Below are 21,755 nucleotides of genomic sequence, written 5' to 3' on the forward strand. Positions count from 1 at the left end.
AAGTCTCGGACCATGTTGAAGGATCTCAGCCTTTCCCCTTTGTGTGCCAGGCTGGGCATATCAGAAGATGGGGCTATGTGCCTTCCAGCTCATCCGCCACCTCCGGTATCAGCCAGCTGGCCTGGGCTGTGGCTCGTTATCTTGTCGTTGATATGTAAATCACGGTCCACCCTATACTGAATGTGTCATCTCCTGTGGCTGGGTGCACTAGTTTCACCACAATGTTTTCAGCCATGATCCTTATCAATACACAACATGTGTCCAAAATATACTTCTGCTCTTGTGAGCGCTCCCTCCTGTGCTATATAGACATTGACAAGAATGCAAGATGGCAAAATGTGTCCCTTGCCATCCTGTAGCATTTCATGTCAACCTAGATCTTATGTTGTGGACTAAATGAAAATATAAATACCTGCCAGTTTGGTTCTATAATGGCAGAAGTGGAAACCACACAGTGAATAATGGTTCATCATCTGGCACTTTGTGAAAGAGAGAAGATGGCCGACCTCTGCAAAGCAATGGGGCTCAGTCACTGGATTTCTGAATGGAGGGAAGAGCAGAAAAACAAGCATCTGCTTCTGCAGCTTAAAAGGAAGGGAAAAATCTGTTATTTACTAGAGCAGCAATGGAACACTCTCAAGTGGCAGAGGAGAGAGAAGAGGAGGGATATTTGCTGGCTACCAAATGTGTTTTAACACTTTTCTCTTTTGGTCAGTTTTTGGACATCTGACAGAATCATGGATCATCATACATCCTGATAACCAGCATGTTGGGTGGAGTTTGACACTCTTGATCTTTGTTTTTCTCATGGTAATGGGATTAATAAGTCTCACTTTCTGTACTACTTGCACACCCAAGTATTTAAGAAGGCTACTTGTGCACAGGATTGGTATGGAAGTGAATGTCTTTGTAAATCTGGACCTTTATGGCCATGATACAACAGCAGCTGCTATGAATTGGGCCCTGTACTTACTTGCACATAATTCTGAAGCCCAGAGGGAGGTTCACAGAGACATGGTATTTGGTGTGTTTTCCGTTCATCCTTTATCAAGGTTGAAGAAGTGGACGTAAGAATGGGTCTTGTGGCTGTTCTGGAGCTTCAAATACCTAGAGGTGGTTGGGATGGGTGCTGGAGGGTCTTCAGGAGAGAGTACTCAGGTTTCCCAAGCAAAGGGCAGGGTTTTTATCTTTTTCACTGTGAAGCAGTTTATGGAAAGTCACTCATTTGCTGTTGTTTTAACCCTTCTCCTCCCATTGCCTTATCTCCTCAGGAGGATATGAAGTACCAAAAGGCAGAAATATTCTTGCCATAACTTATGCCCTGCATAGAGACCTCAAGATCTTCCCCAACCCAGACAAGTTCAGCCTGACCAATTATTCTCTGAAAATTGTAAGGGAAGGCACTTGTGATGCTGTCCAGATATTTAACATTGCTGACAGTTTGATGTATCTATCAATTAGTAGCTGACATCTCTGGTCTCACTAGGGAGCAATGTAGAGGGAACTTCACCCCTGTTTTTTTCCTCTTCAGTCTTGCAATGATTTCATGGTAGGCTTTTTAGCTGGGTGTAGGTGTCGGGGTGTTGGCAGCAGGGGTGCCGCTGGGGTGGCCTTTGTGAGAAAAGGGCAGAGAAGAGAACACAATTGATGCCTGCTGGCTACTTAGTGGGCCCGCTGCAGGACGCAGGTGAGCCCAGAATCCAAGGTGGTGGCATTTCTGTGAAAATGTATTTAAGAAAGGGTACAAGAATGCTGGACAGACAGAGGAGGTGAGAAAAAGAGTGCAACATCAGTACAGACACCAAGGTCAGTGGAGGAGGAGGAGTTGGTGCTCCAGGCACCAGAGTGGAGGTTCCCCAGCAGCCCATGGAGAAACCATGCTGGAGCAGGTTTACCCTCAAAAGCCGCAGCCCATAGAGGGGACCCATGCTGGAGCAGGAGAAAAGTGTGAAGAAGAGGAAGAGGAAGTGGTGAAGAGGAACTTTTTTGTCTTTATTTCTCACTTCCCAACTCTATTTTTAATTGACAATATATTAAATTTTCCCCAGTTGAGTCTGTTTTGACCATGATGTTAGCTACTAAGCAATCTCCCAGTCTTTATCTTGACCGATGAACTTTTTCATCCTGTTTTCCCTCCCCGTCCTATTGAGAAAGGTGAGTGAATGAGTGAATGGGTGGGTGTCTGGCTACTGACCAAGGGTAACCCACCACAGCTTCTAATAGACGGTTCATCTATCACTGTGTATACACATGTGCATCAAATGGATTCACTGTGACAGTAAATTTCATAGAGCAAATGTTAGACACCAGATATTCCGTGTTGCAAGAGTGTGGGTGGGCAAATTTGCAGTCTTACCTATTTTTGTGACCCACCTTCACAAGTTATTCCACATCTTGAACTGACCTTTTTAATTGTGCTCCGTGACCTCTGATTTGTTTCATGTAATGGATAGCACACTGCTAAATGCTTTCTTTAAACTTACTAGAGTTTAGCAAGGAGGAGGCCCTGTAGGATCTAGTCAAACCACAGAGGAGTAGGCAGAATCTCCACCCATGATCTTGGGGTGAGCTGTGGCCATCTAACTTAAGAGTATGTTTTTAACACAGAGATGAATAAACATAGGTATGATGCGTAGGTAGCTACTTAGTATTGATGTTTATTAGTTATGACAACATCACTGGTACATTATTACAATTGCTTTACAAGAACAGGCTGTGCTCTGGGGAATGGTGGTGGCCCAAGCTTCAACCTGCTTTGTTGCAAAGCATGTTATTACTCTGGTATGCATCTACCTGGCATGGAAGATCTGGGTTTCTCAGAGAGGAGGCAAACTTGTATATTCTGTTGGAGACATTTAATTCATACAAAATTTCATGTTGTGAAGCAGTCCCAAATGATGGCTACAGAACAGAGCAGTTGTTGGTGTATGGTGAACACCAGGCTTCAAGAACCATTGCAAAGTATGGTTGACCAAGGTGAGCATCACAGCAATCAGTCTGTCTCTGAAAAACCTAGCTGTGGTCTCTGTCTCAAATGTTATTAATCTCCTTTATCTGTGTGAGGAAAAATAATCCACAGAAGGATTTGAAGCTGAAGTTTTTGTCAAGCTCTGGGCTTTAAAGCCTGGGGTTTGTGGATGGGTGAGATCTTCTGAGCTGTTCAGAACTGATACTGTCTTTTCAAATAGAGACATGCTGTTGTATCTTTTATTTGTGCAGGTGATAGTGTGGCTACAATTTGACTTTTTTTTTTTTTCAGTGCAAGTAATTTTCTGCACTAAGTTTAATCATGTTGTAATTGTCTGTGTTGAGAAAGAGGGAAAATCTTCCTAAGAAAAGCCTTTCCTAACTGCAAATGAATTGTAGTGATTGCTATGTTAGCAACTGGTTAGTCTTGCTTACTGTGGATGCTGTGTGCTTTCTAAGAGATGCCAAAAAGGTCAAGTATGGCTGGAGTAAATGACTGATGTAAAGAGCACACCACAGTTTTTCAGAAGGTGTTGTGCTCTTCTCTTTTATCCTTCTATTGGACTGGATCCACTTTAGCTTTGCTTTGGGTTTTTGTTTTTCTTTCTGGTAATAATGATTTTATGAGTTTCCAGATTCTATTAATAGATGTGTGCCTCTCCTACAGGACATCCTCTTTTGAAACTTATAGTAAAAGTTTGTAATGATTGCATAACTATGCCTCAGAGATGCCAGATCTCTCATTTCTACTTTCCTGGGTATATCTTGTATATCTTGCAGTATAGCTGCTGCCTTCCATTAGGAGCAGCATTGCCAGCTGCTGGCAGGATTTTGTAATGCTAGTTCTGCTGTGTTCCATACTGCTTTCCTTGTAGCATTTCACCCTGTCCTTCCTGTTTTGCTGTTTTGTGTGTGTTGGGTTTTTTCTGTTTTTTTGTGGGTTTTTTTTTGTTTTTTGTTTTGTTTCCTGCAGAAGGAGTTATAAGCAGTTAGAAATGCAGATTTTTACTCTGAATCACAATTAGCTGCTTCATCTAATTATCAGCTCCATAAAGGCAACAAACTGCAAGGTTTTTTATAAAGAGACTGTAATTACTATGCTGATATTCATGTTACAAAGACAAAAGGTGAACTTTTTAATACTGCATGCTTACATCCTTACAGGGATGTCACCTGAACGAAGATGGGACTGATGACAATGTAGCTTGCCTTATGTGTTTACAAGACAGAGTACATATCTGCTGCTTTCTGTCACAAATTATTACAAATAACAGCAAGAGTAGCAAAGTTCATTTCCAGGTGCTTACCATGCAGAAAATGCAATGGTCAGCATTTATGATACAGTGTTTGCTGGGAAACTGCAGGAACCAAGTGCCAAAACTTAACTCCCTTCTGCTGCCAAGGGTCATCAGCCCTACCTTAGCTTCTGATATTCTGAGCTTTCTCTATTTGCGTTTCTTATCATAGGTGCTTTGTTTATGCTGTTTGTTGGTCTACTAAAAATGCTGGTGCAGTCAATTTTGATACAAAACAGAGAGGAAAAACATGACCATGGCTACATGAAGCTTTTGTGTTATCTTCAAGGGGTGAAGTTTTGCAGATTGGGTGTGAGCTGTGCTGTCTTTTCACCAGCCCACAAGGTTTCTGAGCATTGGATGCTTTGAGGAGCAGGTGAGAAGAAACCCTGGGTCCTTCTGAGGCAGGAAAGGCAGTGGGGTTTGTGGTGGGTATGGCACCACTTCTACCCAAGCACTCTGCAAGTTGTGACACAGGTGCTGGTGCTGCCAGTAGTGTCACTGGCACCTGTTAGCCTGTGATTGAGCGTTCAACACTGAGATGAGTAAAGGACATTTGAGCAGAGAAGCATCAGTGTGCTTTGCAGTGCTGCTCTTGATCGTGGGTCTGTATGGGCTCTGGTTTGTGTAACCTCTCTGAACCATTAACCCAGCTTAAGAAAGGTATTCCCCATCTGAAGCACTTGAAACCTTCATGCATCATGTTGAAGAGCGTTGGAGCAGTTCTGTATGGCAAACCAGTGTTTCATGGGCACCTGAAAACAGATGGTGAAAGGCAGTCTTAAGAAAACCCATCCTCTCCAAATCAGCAAAAAGGTGTTTTTTATCTCAACAGTGGTTTGTAGTTTTTCCTTCTGAGGTATTGCACGAGCCTGATAAGAATTTCCTTGCTCTTCACTTGAGTCAGAGAAGCCAAGTGAGGGAAAGGAAATGGCACCGTTCCCTGCGGCTGCTCTGCTGTCATGAAGTGCTTCAAGACAGCTTCTCTGCGCCTGTATTTTTTTGCCTGTTTGTTTTCCTGGCAGGAAGCTGCGCCTCGGGGCCATGTGACAGCTCCGCCTCTTAGGTGCCCGGTGCCGGCACAGCCGGCGTGCGGCAGCGGGGGCGGCACAGCCAGAGCAGCCGGTACAGGCAGCGCCAGTTCCCTGTAGGGATCAAGCTCGGAGGAGGAGACTAGGAGATGGAAATGGAGGTCATGCAGGGAGCTGCAGGGGGACCCCAGCTGCTGCACCTGGGGGCTGGGGTCACGGCTCTGTTGTTAACGATTGTGGCCGTGTGCTCCCTGCCCGCCCTGATGGATTACTGGAGGCAATGGTGGGTGTTGAAGCCGGTCCCCGGTGTCAGCCCCTGCTATCCTCTGCTGGGAAATGCTCTACTTTTGGAACGGGGGGGAGAAGGTAAGGGCAGCTCATGCCGTAGCCGAGCTATGAGGTCCATACACTGCTTGGGGCTTTGCTGGAGCGGCCAACGCTTGTCAGGGGGTGCTTGAGTGATTGAGTGGTGGCTGGCTGGCTGGCGGTGATCATCTTTAGGTCTGTCTGGGTCTGTGGGCAACTTGAACAGGGGAAGTGTGTGAGAAGTGGGCAGTGGAGGGGAAAGGAGAGGAACTGTATAAATGTGGGGTTATTATCAGTCGAAGATTAGCTGGAGTTTCAATATGACAGTGGCTTCCAGATGCGATGCTGGAGTCGGATCTGTTTCCAGTTGTTGGTGAGGTGGAGCATGAACACTGTGGAATGTTGTTTTTGGGACAGGGAGGTGCTCTCACAGGAAGTCCTGTTTCGCAGTATGGAGCACTGTGTCCTCATGACTGTTAGCTGCGATCCAGACAAAGCTTTTAGCTGGCGAAGGAAAAATACTTCTGTAAACAATTATCTTCCCCAAAGTGAGCATGTGCAGGGGACTTTAGCGGGCTGAGTTGCTGGGTCATTTTCACAATTAGCTGTGCCTTAGATTTATGCATCAGATGCAAAAGAACTTGCTGAGTATTTCCAGTACCTCCCTCAATAGCAAACCTTTCTGTTCTCACACTGGTCAATGGTACTTTCTTTTGCCAGGTACTTGAGAGACCGTTAATGTGCTACATGTTCCCTTTCTATTTGCTGCTCAGTTTGGCACAGGAGTGTATTTCTTGAGGAGTGCAGGGTGTGAAAGTGGCTTCGGCTGTGCTATCAGTGGACCAGCAGACTCTTTTGGGTGCGTTTGTGCTGCCTGTGCATGGCAGTCTGCTCTGTGCACATGTGATCCTGGCTGCTCTGCCAGGTGTGATGTCAGAAGAGAGAGCAACTGGGTCATGGTATGTGAGGAAGCCAAGGACATGTACAGTATGGGCATGCACATTGCCCAGTGCTGACACATGCAGAAACATGGTGCCTCTGTCTGCATCTTTCCTCTAGATCCAACCCCATATCAAAATACAAATATGGGAGGTCTTTCTTTGGTGGAACTGAGGGCAAGCAGCTTCACTGAAGTTAACTTTGGGGAAGCAGTAACAGGATTATAGTCAGGATGTGTGTATGGCCTGACTAAGAGACATATTTTTTTTCTTCTTTTGAAATCTTAAAAAACAAAACAAAAAAAGAAAATTCCTTCTCTCTCCAGAAAGCAATTTGATGAAGACTCCTGTGTTCTATGGAGTACCTAATTTCCTTTGTTAGCAGGAGTCACATAGTTAAGTACATGACCATCCATCATTGTTCTTGTTTATTTATGTAAAAATGAGTGAAGTTAGTGGTTTATAATATTTTTCATTAAAAATGTGACAGTTTAAAAAGTAGTTTTTAGAAAAAAAAAGCATAAGGTTTTATAGCAGAAAGAAAAATGACTTCAGCTGATGGTGATTTTATTGATATCGCTAGACAAGTACTGGAAAATTGCAATATTTTAATTGCTGTCATGTTAGAAAGAATAATATTTTGAAAACAGGGAAGTAACCTGACATTCTTAAGCCTTTTGGATGTGGTGTCATTAGAACTTTGCGTAAGACTAGGGAATACTCTATTGGGGTATTTATTAGGAAACTATGTTTTTTCCCTGTTTTTCTTTTGATTTGGGGATCTCTGAATTTCAAACTCTGCAGATGCCTCGGAGGGAGCAACTTATTATTTAATCTGGTTTCTGAAAGGGCAAAGGCCTGTTTAATCCTTGAACATTCTGATAACAGCCACCTCCTCTAGAATTGCAAAATGAATCTGATTGCCCTCTGTGATGAGATAGCTGGATCTGCGAGCAGGGAAAGAGCAGGAGGTAGTGCTTGTTTTGATTCAGCAAGGTCTTTGATACTACCATCTCCCATACTTTATCACTAAACTGACAAGATGTAGACTATGTAAGTGGATAATATGGGTGGAGAACTGGCTGGATTGCTGGTGTGAAGTCCAGCTGGCAGCCGGACAATAGTGCTATCTCTCAGGTAGTCTGTAGCATAAATTATCCTATGAGTCTTTTTGCCCTTAGAGATGGGGATATCTGAATTGCCAAATCCACACTGACCCCATAATCAGTCACCCTGCAATAAGGCTTCTAAAAGTACAAGAGTGGAGTTTAATCCCGGAGCAGCTAGCTATCAAAACCCACTGATAGAATTGCAAACCGTCACTGATATTTAGGGCTGCAAGAAAGTGAGAGGGTTTGAGCATGTTGGAATAAGAAGTAATTTGTTTGAAGACAAATGATAATGATGTAAGGGCTCCAAAGATTTTCTTCAGGAGTCTAGCTATCAGAAACTAAATATTTCAAGTGATACTGGTTCCTGTGCAGTGCTCAATCATTACCATGCATGGCTTCACTTGGGTGTGCACCACAAATGTAGTGCCTGTCAGTGAGGTCTCAGATGGGAAAAGGCTTGATGCTTTACTTGAACAGTAAAGAAGCAGCTTGATGTAGCATTTTGGCTAGTGTCAGTTAAGCCAAAATGTAAGCATAGCCCTGATAAAGTTTAGTTTGTCTCTAACTGTTACAAAGAACATTGCAATACAGAGGACCCATGCTGCAGTGCTTTGAGACTGATTAAATCAAACTGCCTTATCTCCTTCAAGAGTGCAGCCATAAAGAAATGCTTCTGTAATACAGCTATATGCAAAGTATGCTGCTTACTCATAGTTGCAAGATAAAACTAAGAAAACATAACTAGAGGGGATCTGGTGAAAAAGAGTTCATTACAGTAGTCTTGTTTATTTAGCAAAACACCCTTTTAAAAAAAATTCTAATCTGTTTTTTTTTGTTGTTCCAGGTTTTTTTAAACAACTACAAACTCACATTGAAGAGTTCAGGAGCTGGCCGATGCTGAAACTTTGGGTAGGACCATTGCCTGTCATGGTTTTGTTTCACCCTGACAGTGTAGAGGTGAGTGTGTTTGCCTCATGTCTTACTGTCATGCAAAGCGGTATCTGACTTGTTAGTTTCTATTTGTTCAGTGTAATTTTTGCAAAGAAGGACTTGGACTGATTTTACTTGAGCCTGTCCTTTGACTCAGTGCTGAAGAAAAGCTGAAAGTGGAAGAATATAAAAAGCTTAGTCTTGAAAAAAAAAAATACTGAAGATGACCAGCAAATGAAAGCACTGACTTAGTATGTTTTATACAAAGAAGCATCTCCTTTAGCTTTGTTTTCACATCTGTGAAAACTTCTGCTCCCAAGATCAGAATGGACAAGCAGATGGCAGGGAAGATGAGCCCACTGAAATAGGGATAGAACTTTATGAAATGCAGGTTGCAATGCTTGTGTCTGACTGACTTCTCCATTAGAACTTGGTGGGTCTGTCTTGATACTGTGAAATGTAGTTGTTAGTTTTGCTACTGATAACGATTGTCCCTGAACTGGGAAGACAGAGTTGTTTGTTGGAGCGTTGATTGAAGAGAGGGTACTTCTTGTGAGTTTGGTTAAGGCTGGAAATTATAGCTTTTCTCTGAGCTCTCTCTGTGACATTGTAACACAGATTGTTTTTTTCAGGAAGATAAGAGGAGCGGGAGTAGTACCTTTTTGAGTATTTGATTGTTTCTCAGAATTGGGATCTTTACTGAAAGACTTGAGGATGTGAACTCAATGCTTTCTTTGTGTATGAGCTTGTACCGAAATATTGTGCATTTTACTGAAGGTTGGGGTATTTTTGTAGATGAACTGAGGCTGTGTGAAGTAATTTCAGGTGAAGAAATCTCTTTCCATCTAACAAGTGATTTTTTTTTTTCCCTCTGCTTTCATTTTTCTGACAGGCTATTCTGAACAGTTCAAAACATATTGAAAAATCATATCTGTACAAATTCATGCAGCCATGGCTGGGCACTGGACTTCTGACGAGGTACAGTGAAATGCAGGTGCATTGCTGTCATCTTGAAATTTGCAGGGTATGTGATAGGAAGAGGGCTTGGTGGCAGGAATGCTATGTATATCTCTGGACAGAGATGTAGATGATAGCTGTAGAAGTTTCATTCCTTGTGATGGTCTTGGTTGCTCTTTAGCAGCTAATGTCAGATTGACAATTTTGCCCATTGTTACTTTTTTTACCCAGAGGCTTGAAATTAATGTGAGTTTTGGGAAGTTGTATCCTGTGGCAAGTGGTGACTTGTAGTTTGCAATGCTACATTCTGGATGTTTCAAATGTTGTGGTGTGTGTCAAGTGGTTGAAATGTGGCAGAACTGTGACTGCGTGCATTGCTTATCTTGACTAGTGTCACTGCAAACCAGTACGATGGGCCTGACATTGGTGATGCTTTGAAATAGGATGAGAGAGTATCTGCACCCTGTCATAGAATCATAGAATTTTTTCCGTTGGAAGAGATCCTTAAAATCATAGTTTCCAATCATAAGCTAACTCTAGCACTAAACCATGTCTCTAAGAACCTCATCTAACACCTTTTAAACACCTCCAGGGATGGTGACTGTCCTTTGTTTCCCTCATGAAGTGGAGGCTCATAAGACATGAGTAAGAGTGCATGTCAGGAGTGGAGAAAGGGAGGATCAATGATGTCAGGGTTTAGTGTCCTTTGGTCTTGGGAGGGTGTCATGAAGGCACTCCGAAGTCAGTTTTAGGCAGACAACAAGTTCCAAAACAGTCTTTATTCTAGCTGGAAAAGTGCAGCCAATAAAGTGACTAGAAACAGGGTTTATACAATTAGCTAGCACTCCAACAACATAAAATACAGGTTTGGATATCAGTTGAAGAGATTATTGAGGTACAACAAAATAAGAATAATGAGAACCCACGGCGTGCATGAACACACTCACAAGAAGCAAAACTAGAGCCCTCTGACTCCAGGGTACCCACAAGAAATAATCACTCACCTGGGTTAGGCAAGGACTCATGCTTGCCTGATTAGGCAAGGACTCATTAAAGGATATATCCAGTAAATTGCCACTCACACAAATGAGGAGGTGAGGTGCTCTCAATCCTGGGAAGCCTCCTTAGATGGCGTCCCAGTCTAAGGAGAGGGCTCCAGTTCACAGACCCACTGCTCTGAGAAGACCACTCCAAAGGGGGCCTTTGGCAGGAACCCTGTTTTATAGTTGGGTGAGATCTGGCTGTGGGCATTACAACATGGTCCAGAAGCTTTGCAGCTGCACTGGACACCTCCTCTGCTAACGACCCTGTCAATTGACTCAGTGTCCCATTAAGGACCAGGTCAATTGACTGAGGGTCCCACCCCTCGTGCCCCACCAGCTGGTAGCAGTGAAGTCACCCTGCCCCAGGGTAGGGGAGGGTGTGACTGTCAACACCTTGGTACCCCCCTAGGTGTGTACATGGGGACAGGCACAGTGGGGCACAAAAGGTGCTAAAAGAGCCATCAGCTGCCACATTGAAGGCTCCAGATCTCAGGGGGATGTGCAGCTGCCACACAGAGGGTCAAGGAAGGTTTGGTCTCGTTGATGCAGGTATTCAAGAGTCAGAGCAAGGTGAGTGTTGAGTAGCTCTGGTGCCTTTGTGCCTCTTCTGTGTTTTTTTGAGAAGATCAAGGTCCCCCTGTTAGCAATGGAGCTTTGCCCACTTGGAGACCTCAGAGGTGAAATCCATGTGCCTCGTGATGGGACCATGGTGTCACAAGTTGATGTGAAAAGGTGTGGAATGCCTTTTATTTTGAGTTTCCTTCAAGGCCATTAAGAAGGCAGTAATCAGCAGCAAAGTGCAGAGAGTTGAGGTCCATGGGCATCAGGCATCCTTGCTGTTAGTCTTCTTCCTTACTGGTTGTTTTGTCTCCAGTAGACTTTTAGAGGTATTTTTACTTGTGCTTGCAAAAACATAATGGAGCATAATAAAGATAAGCTGGCTTGAGGAGTGCCCCACTAGCAGGTTAACAGGAGAAGTGGTGTGATGGTTTACCCTGTAAGCAGAGCTGCCAGATGTGTGCCTGTGGGCATGTGATTCAGAAAAAGTTTGCCCACTGTGGCTCCATGCTCTTTCACTGACATGTGGGAGGTGGTTGGCCATCTCCAAGGAAGTACTTCGTAGCCAGATCTTGAGGCAGTCATTTGCGTAATGTCCATGGACCCTAGTTCTCTGCATGAGTGATGATTCACAGAAATAATGTGATGAGGTGAGGCCTTGATGCTGAATAGCTGGTTTGTGCTATAGGTGGCTTTTACTCAGTCCCTCTGAGTCCATGCACTGAGCAACCATGAGGCTGTATTGCCTGAAGGTTTGTTGGCATCTACTTTTGTTGAGAGCAGCTATAGAAATCATGGCTTGTGCTTCAGAGACAACTGGAGCAATAAATATTTCCATTTTACTCCTTCTGCGGGGTGCTATGGAGAGCTTGAAGAGTCATCTACAGAATGTCCATCTGTGAAGGTATTCCAGGCTGCAGTTTTTACTGTGTACTTCCTGTGATGGTGAAAGTTTTATTTTTGACTTGGAGTTTTTAACCCTTCCTTCTCCCTGTTAATTTTGCAGCACTGGAGATAAGTGGCGGTCACGGAGGAAGATGATAACTCCCACATTCCACTTCTCAATCTTAACTGACTTTCTAGAGGTTATGAATGAACAAGGATGTATTTTATTGGAGAAACTTGAAAAGCATGTTGACAAGGAGCCATTTAATGTCTTTCTGGATATCACTCTCTGTGCCCTTGATATAATCTGTGGTGAGTCCTCTTCAGTTATTGTGGTTGGGCTGTGAATGATACTGAGGCTCATGAGTACAGTTGTGCCACATTGTATGAGGAGACGGTTGAAGAGGAATGTCCCTGTATGTTGTGTGAATGCATTTCCTTCCTCCCAAAGCCATTCTTCTAGCGTGTCTTATGTGTGTCTGAGGAGGTGAGGTTGTCAGAAGACAGGGCAGAGGTAGCAGTCTGAAATGAGGTTGTGTTGAAGAGTGGGGTTCCTGGGCATGGAAATGTAAAGCAAGCTCATCACCTGGAAGGAGATATGTAAGTTTCACCTGTTGATGGGATGATATGGTGACAGTTGGAAGTTGCAACAGTAGAAACTTATTGTGTACATGGACTCTGCATTTCACTTTGCACTCATGAACAACTGATGATTTCCTCCTACTAGAAACAGCAATGGGCAAGAATGTGGGTGCTCAGGAGAATAAGGATTCTGAGTATGTTCGCGCTATCTACAGGTAAATGGACATTTTCCTTGACTGCTTTGTAGCTGGGCTGGAATTGATGGTGATTGATGTTAGGAGTTCATCTGCTGTGAGCCAGGAGGGAGGGCTGGGAGGTCACGGGTGGAGGCAGAAATTCAAGAAGACAGGAAAAACTCCTGCAGATTTTGATGCATTTTCTGGTTCAAGTATATGCAATGGGAGCCTGAGTCTTTGAAGAAGTGTTGGTTGCCATTCAGTTAACTCATTGGTATGGGAGGTTAAAAAAAAAGGGACCCCAACATTTCATATCAGCATGACTGGCAGAATTGGGAGGTTGCTGCTTTAGACAGCATGTTAAAGCTGAGGCACTGCTGCTCTGCAGTTTACAGCAGTATTTACACCATTCAAATCATATGTGACTGTCCAGTGGATTAGGAAAAGCATGGTCTATATTCCTACCACACTGGTGTGTCAGCCTAGATCAGATGTAGCTTGTGGGATCTCAGCCGTAGCCTTTGATGGAGCTTTTTGAGACAGGTGTGTTACAAAAAAGGAGTGGAGATAAAGGGTCTCATTGTCATCGGTTCCTTGGCCTTTCCCAAACCGTACTGCAAGTGGGCCCTAAGTTGACCTAAGTGTAATAATGTCTCTTTCAGGAGTATTCCATCTAAATGAGAATATGGTCTCTTCTCAGAGATCAGTGCTTAAAGATATAAATCATGGTGACGCTGGGACACGTGACAGAAATTTTGAGGGAGTTTAAAACTGGGAAATAAGCAGCCTTCCCTTCAGATGAATGGGTTTAAACCCATACAATATGAGGGAGGTAGAACTTTTTATTTGGTTCTTTGAGAGTGATTTGTAATTTTTTTTTTTGTCAAGAAGTGTTACATGATGTAATTGTTATGCCCCTAGGATGAGCGATCTAATCCAAGAACGGCAGAAAAGCCCTTGGCTTTGGCCTGATCTTGTATACATGCTGTTCAAAGAAGGGAGAGAACATGAGAGGAACCTCAAGATCCTTCACAATTTTACTGATATGGTATAGATTATTTTTTAAATTTCTTTTTTAATGGCACATGTTAGTTATTGGTGCAAAGTCTTGCACTCAGTAGAGAGCTTCCAAATGGGGGTGAGGTTCAGCCCCCTTGATATGCATATATTAAGAGGAGAACTATCTCTCTGTTGGCATGCCAAGAAATTCCCTGAAAAGAAGACAACAGCTGACTTCTTCTGTCAGGATCTCTGTTGTATTCCAGCAAGAGACTATACTACTCCAAGGCAGTAACAGAACTTAGAGGACCTTGACAACCGAAACAAACAACAGAAAATCATTGAACTCTTGTTCTGCCCGAGTTGCTACATATCTGAATCGCCTGCAACAGCTCACTACCAAGTTTGTAGCAGTAAGCACAAGGCTCTGCCTAGCAATGCGACTTGGACCAGCCCTCAGAAATGGCAGACTTTATTTGTTTTCCCCTATTCAGAGCATAACTGAGGAGATGAGCAAACACATGCAGGTCCTCACATCAGCAGTAAGACACTTTGACATAAAAACCATTAAGCATATATCACTGACTTGGCATAAAACGCAGTGTTGTCTCACCATGTTAATCTGTGCAATTAACACCCATTTCTCTCACCAGATAGTTCCAACACTATTCTTGCCAGTGGTTGCCCTTTCAAATCTACTCTTAGGATGCTGCCAGAGAGGCTGCTATTACTGAAACAGATGTGTGTACACTGTGATGTCATTGTATCAATGCCCACAACAAAGGAAATAACCTCTGAGCTTTCACTACATATAATGAGCCAAACTGACTCTGTATTGTTTAGGTAGTTCATGGTTTGCTTCCTTTTATTGGGAATTTCAGCAGTGAAGTATGAGAAAGGCTCATAAAGGGACCTAAGGTAATGCTCTCTTCCCATGCTGGGCTGATGCACTGAATATAAGAAGCCAAATCTTAGAAGATGACAAAGGAACAGTAAATAACAATATCATCTAGTGACAGAAAACACTGAGACAAAAAGTGGTTCAATAGCTGTCTTTATATGTTCAGTGAGGGGAACTATATGTGTGTATATAACTGTATTTTTTCCCCCATTCAATGCTTCCTCTGAACAGAATTTTATACTTTATAGCCCTTTTAACTATTCTGTTGTTATTGAGAGCAAAACTACTGTATTGTGGGGTTCTGTTTTGCTGTTACAACAATGGTGGTGACCACAAGAAATTTCTGTCTGTCACTGGGGCTGTGATTTGACCTAAAAAAGGGAAGTTCAACCATTGTTCTTATACTGAAGAAAATCTGTGAAGCTTTCGTGTAGTGGTTCCAGCTGTGCTATATGTAGTCCTGATATAGGGCTGTGGGGTGCCCTAGTTTCTCTTCAGTCCCCTGGGTTCCGCAGAGGTTTGAGATGTGATTGTTTCCTTAGTTATTGGATAGAGTAGAGAATATCTTCTTGGTGATCAGTTTCTTCAAATTGTGGTGATGTTTTTTGATTTGCTGTTGCTGTTGTTGGCATGCACAATTGGCTTGTTCCAGATAATCTGGATGTGTTTACACTTCTGGATCAACAAATAGTTTGCATAGTTTGGCTATCTATATTCTTGATCACACAAAGGCTATTCATGGTTCATTTTATTGCTTGGGACAAGAGGGGTTGTTCATATTTCACCTACTAACACAAAAAAATCATTAAAGTTCATGAGCTAATGCTGACAGCTATGCTAACTAGTGCTTGTAGACTGCTACAGATGGATGTTGTTTCAATAAGATGGGACAAACCTGTTTAATGTAGACCATGCACGTGTGCTGTGTGCATCACATCTAATGTAATGCTTCTGATTTCAGGTAATTGCAGAAAAAGCTGCAGAACTTGAAAACACCAAGAAAATGAGATGTGATAATGATACCAACTGTGAAGAAAGTGGATCCAAAAAGAGAAAAGCTTTCCTTGATATGCTGCTGAGTGCAACAGATGATGAAGGGAACAAATTGAGCTACAGGGACATTCGTGAAGAAGTGGATACTTTCATGTTTGAGGTACCCAAGGAACCCGTTAGGTGTGTTGTTTGTTTTCCCAGAACCTGAGATTCATCATTTACAGGTGACTCTTCCTTGTCTTAGTTCATGAGTCTGCTTTTAGTATGAAGTTGTTTTAGCTCTGGAAGCCTAAGAAGAAATATCTGTAGGATAGAAACTACTGAAGGATAGAATCATTTGATCTAGAATTGTGTGCCCTGTCAAAATGTTGGGCAGCACATGTGGCAGGCCCTGTCTATGTGAACAGGCTCTACTCATGAAAGCAGGTGAGTAATAAGAGCTTTATGGTTTATGTGGGCCATGGGTGCTCAGCTCCTGTTGCAAATCTCATTAATGCTAAAGGGGGCTCTAAACCCTCTACTGGCTGGAGGGACGGACCCAAAGTTGTGTGGTGAACAGAGCCAAATCCAGTTGGCAGCCAGTCACGAGTGGTGTTCCCCAGGGCTCAGTATTTGGGCCAGTTCTGTTTAATCTGTTTATCAATGATCTGGATGAGGGAATTGAGTGCACCCTTAGTAAGTTTGCAGATGACACCAAGTTGGGTGGGAGTGTTGACCTGCTGGAGGGTAGGAAGCCATACAGAGGGATCTGGACTGGCTGGATCATTGGGCTGAGGCCAGTTGTATGAGATTCAACAAGGCCAAATGCCAGGTCCTGCACTTGGGTCATAACAACCCCAGGCTCGGGGAAGAGTGGCTGGAAAGCTGCCTGACAGAGAGGGATCTGGATGGTGTTGATTGACAGCCGTCTGAATATGAGCCAACAGTGTGCTCAGGTGGCCGAAAAGGCCAACAGCATCCTGGTTTGTATCAAACAGTGTGGCCAGCAGGACTAGGGAAGTGATTGTACCACTGTACTTGGCACTGATGAGTCTGCACCTTGAATACTGTGTTCAGTTTTGGGCCCCTCATCATAAGAAAGACACTGAGGTACTGGAGAAAGTGCAGAGGAGGATGGCAAAGCTGGTGAGGGGCCTGGAGCACAAGTCTTATGAAGAGCGGCTTAGGGATCTGGGGTTGTTTAACCTTGAGAAAAGGAGGCTGAGGGGACACCTTTACGACTACTTGAAAGGAGGTTGTAGCACGGAGGGTATTGGTCTCTTCTCTCAAGTAGCAAGTGACAGGACAAGAGGAAATGGCCTCAAGTTGCACCGGGGGAGGTTTAGATTGGATATTAGGAAAAAATTCCTCACGGCAAGGGTTACCAGGCATTGGAACAGTCTTCCCAGGGAAGTGGTGAATGTGTTTAAAAGGCGTTTAGATGAGGTTCTTAGGGACATGGTTTAGTGCTAGAGTTAGGTGAGTTTATGGTTGGACTCGATGATCCTGAGGGTCTCTTCCAACTGAAATGATCTACGATTCTATGATTCTAAACCTTTTCAGCGTTCTGCCTTTCATTTTGCCAACTCTCCTTGTGGTTTGTCTCTTGCCACACTGGCTGTAACCTCCTGTTTCTGTTGTCAACTGTGCATTGGTGTACTGTCGTCTTATGTCTGGTTTTCTCTCCAATGAAGGAGCTAAACAAGACTTTCACAAGTTTTCCACACAATTCTATTATGTGGACCTGAATTCTATCTCAGAAGAGCTTAATTCAGAGTCATGTTACTGCTGTTGTATCCTAGAGAAACTCTTCCCATCACACCATGCCTGTACTGCTCCATAGCTGGATTTGGAAGAGGTGCAGCATCCCAAACTTCACAACAAGTGCACCTTTTTGGTACCAAAATCCTTTATTGGTCAGATTTTCTGTTTTCTTTTCCCACCTTTCTTCCTTCTCCCTCTCCCTTTTCCCTTCTTCCTCTTTTTCTCCTTTCTTCCTTCTCCCTCTCCCTTTCCCTCTCTCCTTCTTGCCACTGTACTACGCCTCATCAGACCTTTTTTGGTTAGTTTTGTAAAGGTTACAGATTGTGTCCATTGTGTATCTCCTGTGGTAGTTGTTTGGCATCCCAGATGTTAAGCTGTTGACAGTAACCAAAGATTCAATATTCAACTGTTACATTATATAGATACTGATACTTCATGCAGCTTCTGTGAGGCAGAGAGGAGGGATGATTATGTGGGTTATTTCAGCAATTTCCATTTTTGTCACTTTTCAGGCATCTGACAGAATCATGGATCATCTTATATCCTGGTAATCAGTGTGTTGGGTAGAGTTCTTCACTGTTGATTTTTGTTTTTCTTTTGGTCATGGGACTAATAAGTCTCACTTTCCATACCATTTGCACACCTAAGTACTGAGTGCTTCAAAAAGATGGACCCAATTTGAAATCACTACTGTTTTGAAATCAGGTCCATCTTTTTGGAACACCCTGTATTTACAAAGCCTACTTGTGCACAGGAGTAGGGTTGAAGTTAATGTCTTTGTAAATCTGGACCTCTAGGGCCATGATACAACAGCAGCTGCTATGAACTGGGCCCTATACTTACTTGGACACAATCCTGAAGCCCAGAAGAAGGTTCACAGAGAACTGGATGAGATATTTGGTACGTTTCCATTCCCTCCATCATTGGGGTTGTGGTGATGGCTGCATTTGTGAGTAGGGATGTGGTACATTATAAGCCTACATGTAGAAGAGGAGGTAGGAACATGCCTTATGGCCCTTTTGGAGCTTTCAAGAGCTAGAGGTGATTGGCACAGGTACTGGAAGGTCTGTAGGAGAGTATAGACAACCTTATTTCTTCGGCCCAAGGCATACCTGTTCAATGTGTATGTAGCACCTTCTCCTGTGTGGTCTTAATGCATGATGAGAGTTTCTGGAGGGAGCTGGGATGAGTTTGTTTAACCAAAAATGGGGAGGTTTGGTCTTGCTAATCCCCCTGTTTGGTTTCGGACAGGAGGCAACACTGAACGTCCTGTTACAATGGATGATTTGAAGAATCTTCGATACCTTGAGTGTGTTGTGAAAGAAGCCCTTCGGATCTTCCCTTCGGTTCCACTGTTTGCCCGGACCTTGAGAGAGGATTGCTGTATTAGTAAGCAGTGTCCTGTGTTTGCCACTTCCTATCCTGCTAACATCTCCTCAGTGGGGGTATTTCCCAAGTAAAGGACAGTCTTGTTCTATTTTTCACTGTGCTGTTGTGTATAGGAAGTCACTTATTTGTTGTTATTTTGACCCGTCTTCTCCCTTTCCCTTTTCTTTTTAGGAGGATATCAGGTACCAAAAGGCACAAATGTTGTTGTCGTAACTTATGCCCTGCATAGAAATCCTGAGATCTTCCCAGACCCAGAGGAATTCAAGCCTGAGCGATTCTTCCCTGACAACTGCAAGGGAAGGCATCCGTATGCTTACGTGCCCTTCTCTGCCGGTCCCAGGAACTGCATTGGTATGTAGCTGAAGAGGAAGCCCTTGTAGTGTGACAGTGTTGCTCCTGGTGTGGTAATTGTGGAAGCAGCGAGGATAACAGAAATTTAAGTCTTGATGTGCCTGCCGGTTGTGTCGTGTCCTCCAAGTTCCCAAATTCTGGACACTGTCTCCCTTGCAAGCCTGATGCTTCAGCTGCCATATTTTATTTCTTCCCAAAGGTTTTCTTTCTTTCCAAGGTCCAATGTCTGTCATGCTGCTGTTTCCTTCTCACTGCCTGTGCAGCCTGGGAGCATGTTAATGGGCTCCCGTGTTAGGACAAGATTGCTTCCAAATTTCTGATCCTCACTGTCAACAAGACAGAGCGAGAAAAGGCAAATGTCCTGTACTTGTTTTACTCTGGAAACATCTCATCTGTCTGTCTCATGATCTCAGCTGGGTGTCCCAAACATACAGTCTGCAACTGATGTATTCTTTCCCTCTTTCTGACATAATTTTTGCTCTGCTGTTTTCACTGTAGTCCCAGAACTTGTTAACTCTTCAGGTGCTGCTGAGACATTCGGCATTTATCTTTGCTCAAAGTAGAGGCATTGTTGTTTATATTGTAGAACACATAAAAAGACTGTTCCCTGCATTGATCTTAGGTGCAGATGTTGAAAATTCAGCAATTATGCCATTTACAAGAACAGAAAATACAACTTCTGAGTTTTTCATTTTGTTTGTTTTCTTTTGGGGGCGTGGGGTTGTTTTTTAGTTTGGTTTTAATTTGTTTCATGGGGAATAGGTGCACTTCCCATAAAAACAGTGGAGTGGGTCTTTCCATGTTCCAAATTAGAATCTGATTTAATCTTATATGTCTAGCTAGTTCCTGAGTGTACAGGAATATGTGCAGGAGAGTTGGCTCATTAATATCATTGCAGGAATGCATCACTGTGCACATGTGTGCAAACATCCATCTGTGCATATTATATAGAGGGGAGAACAGAAGAAGTTTTGAACGCTGGATTTTGTGTTCTGTTCCCATTTTCAGTTTAGTTTGAGTGAAATGTGTGGATTGTAACAGTTGGTTTGGTTTCCCTCATAAATCTCTGTTCTTCTTCTCTTTCCTCCACCTTCCTCTGAGATGTAAATTGAACTTTGCACTCTGTGGTAGCAAATAATCAGTATGTGTGATGCTTAGTGTTCATTGAAGGAAGGTCTACCTGTTATTCTCTTGCAGTTGTATCTCCTTTGCCTTCTCTCTGCATATAGGGAAGAGTGGGATTCACCTCCTCACAGTCCCTGTGCTGCACCTTCTCCTGCTCTGGTCTGTCAACCATTCCGTCCTGCCTAGTCCACCCAAGAGACATGACAAGGCTGTGTTTTGTATTGGTTCCGTGTGAAGTGTTGACTGTTTCCTCTTTGCTGTTTGAGTTCTGTGTGCTATGGGAAGGAGGACATGCTGTGGATTGTCCCAGGAAGGCCAGAGTTGTCCTGCTGAGAGTAGTGCTGGTTCCAGTGGTGTCCCTCTGACCTTGAGTTTGGCCTAAAGGCTGTTCTGTTCTCAAAGCAGATGGACAGACCTTGCTGTCTTGTGTGTGATAGGGCTATCACTGTGAGCATGCAAATGCAGCAACTGATGATGCAGCCTGACAGTATCATTTTTTTTTCTGCCCTGTAACTCCTAGGTCAGCGCTTTGCACAAATGGAGGAGAAAGCTCTTCTAGCCCTTATCCTGCGGCGCTTTTGGGTGGACTCATGTCAAAAACCAGAAGACCTTGGTATAACTGGAGAGCTGATACTTCGTCCAAATAATGGCATCTGGATTAAGCTGAAGCGAAGGCCAAACACTAGATCAGTATGAAAAGAAATTCAAGATTTAATTTTTCAGAAAACTTCCAAGCTATTTAGGCTGTGATGTGTTTTTAAATCATATATTTTGATGACAGCACAGTGATTTGTTGCAACTAAAGTAATTACTGATTGTTTCATCAAAGAAGATGCTGTAACAATCCTAAATTGCTCTACTTTTTTAGTGCATATGAACTTCATGTTAATCTCTGAAGTGCAAGTTTTCAAACATCAAATTTTAGTGCCATGGATTAAACTTTTCTATTGCAACAGTGCAAACAAAAAAAAATTATGGGAGGAACAACAATAGTGCCTGTGATGGAGTGATCTGGTTATATACCATAGCATTTGGGAGGTAAATTACTGTCTCACATCTTTGTATGGTTTTTAGGTTTCTTTGGTTCTGAAAGGTACAAGTGATCAGTTCTTCCACTTGGCACAGTTTGATTTTTTTAATTTTTTTCTGTTTTGCTGATGACCACATCTATGAAGACAAAGCAAAAATCTATAATTTCACTTCCTTTGTAAGAATGTACACTAGTTCTTAAGTAGTGAGTGCTCTGAATTATTAGCAAAGTGTACCATAAGCATTAATCTATATAATCTTACCATGAACTAGAATGTGTGCAAATTACACACAGGATTTCATAATGGATTTCATTATTACAAGTTTTGAGAATAAATTTCTACTGTGCTTCAATATGGAATGAAATTGTATCTGTAAAAATTACATGCCTAGGTGCAGGTAGATTACTGATGGATACTTATTTACCATCAATTCCTCTGGGATG

General features: G+C 43.1%; 1 protein-coding gene across 1 annotated transcript; it reads left to right on the plus strand.

Annotated features, from left to right (window-relative positions):
• Positions 1 to 5,448: 5,448 nt before the first annotated feature.
• Positions 5,449 to 20,977, plus strand: CYP4V2 (cytochrome P450 family 4 subfamily V member 2; the record flags this gene model as incomplete). Its single annotated transcript, XM_080343849.1, has 11 exons — positions 5,449 to 5,659; positions 8,494 to 8,606; positions 9,472 to 9,557; positions 12,144 to 12,334; positions 12,750 to 12,819; positions 13,702 to 13,828; positions 15,642 to 15,833; positions 18,214 to 18,316; positions 18,671 to 18,805; positions 18,977 to 19,156; positions 20,802 to 20,977. The coding sequence occupies 11 exons, from the start codon at positions 5,449 to 5,451 to the stop codon at positions 20,975 to 20,977; spliced, it is 1,584 nt and encodes a 527-aa protein (XP_080199975.1).
• Between the last annotated feature and the right edge of the window lie 778 nt (positions 20,978 to 21,755).

The sequence above is a fragment of the Nesoenas mayeri genome, assembly GCF_963082525.1.
Source record: "Nesoenas mayeri genome assembly, chromosome: 4".
Lineage (NCBI taxonomy): Eukaryota > Metazoa > Chordata > Aves > Columbiformes > Columbidae > Nesoenas > Nesoenas mayeri.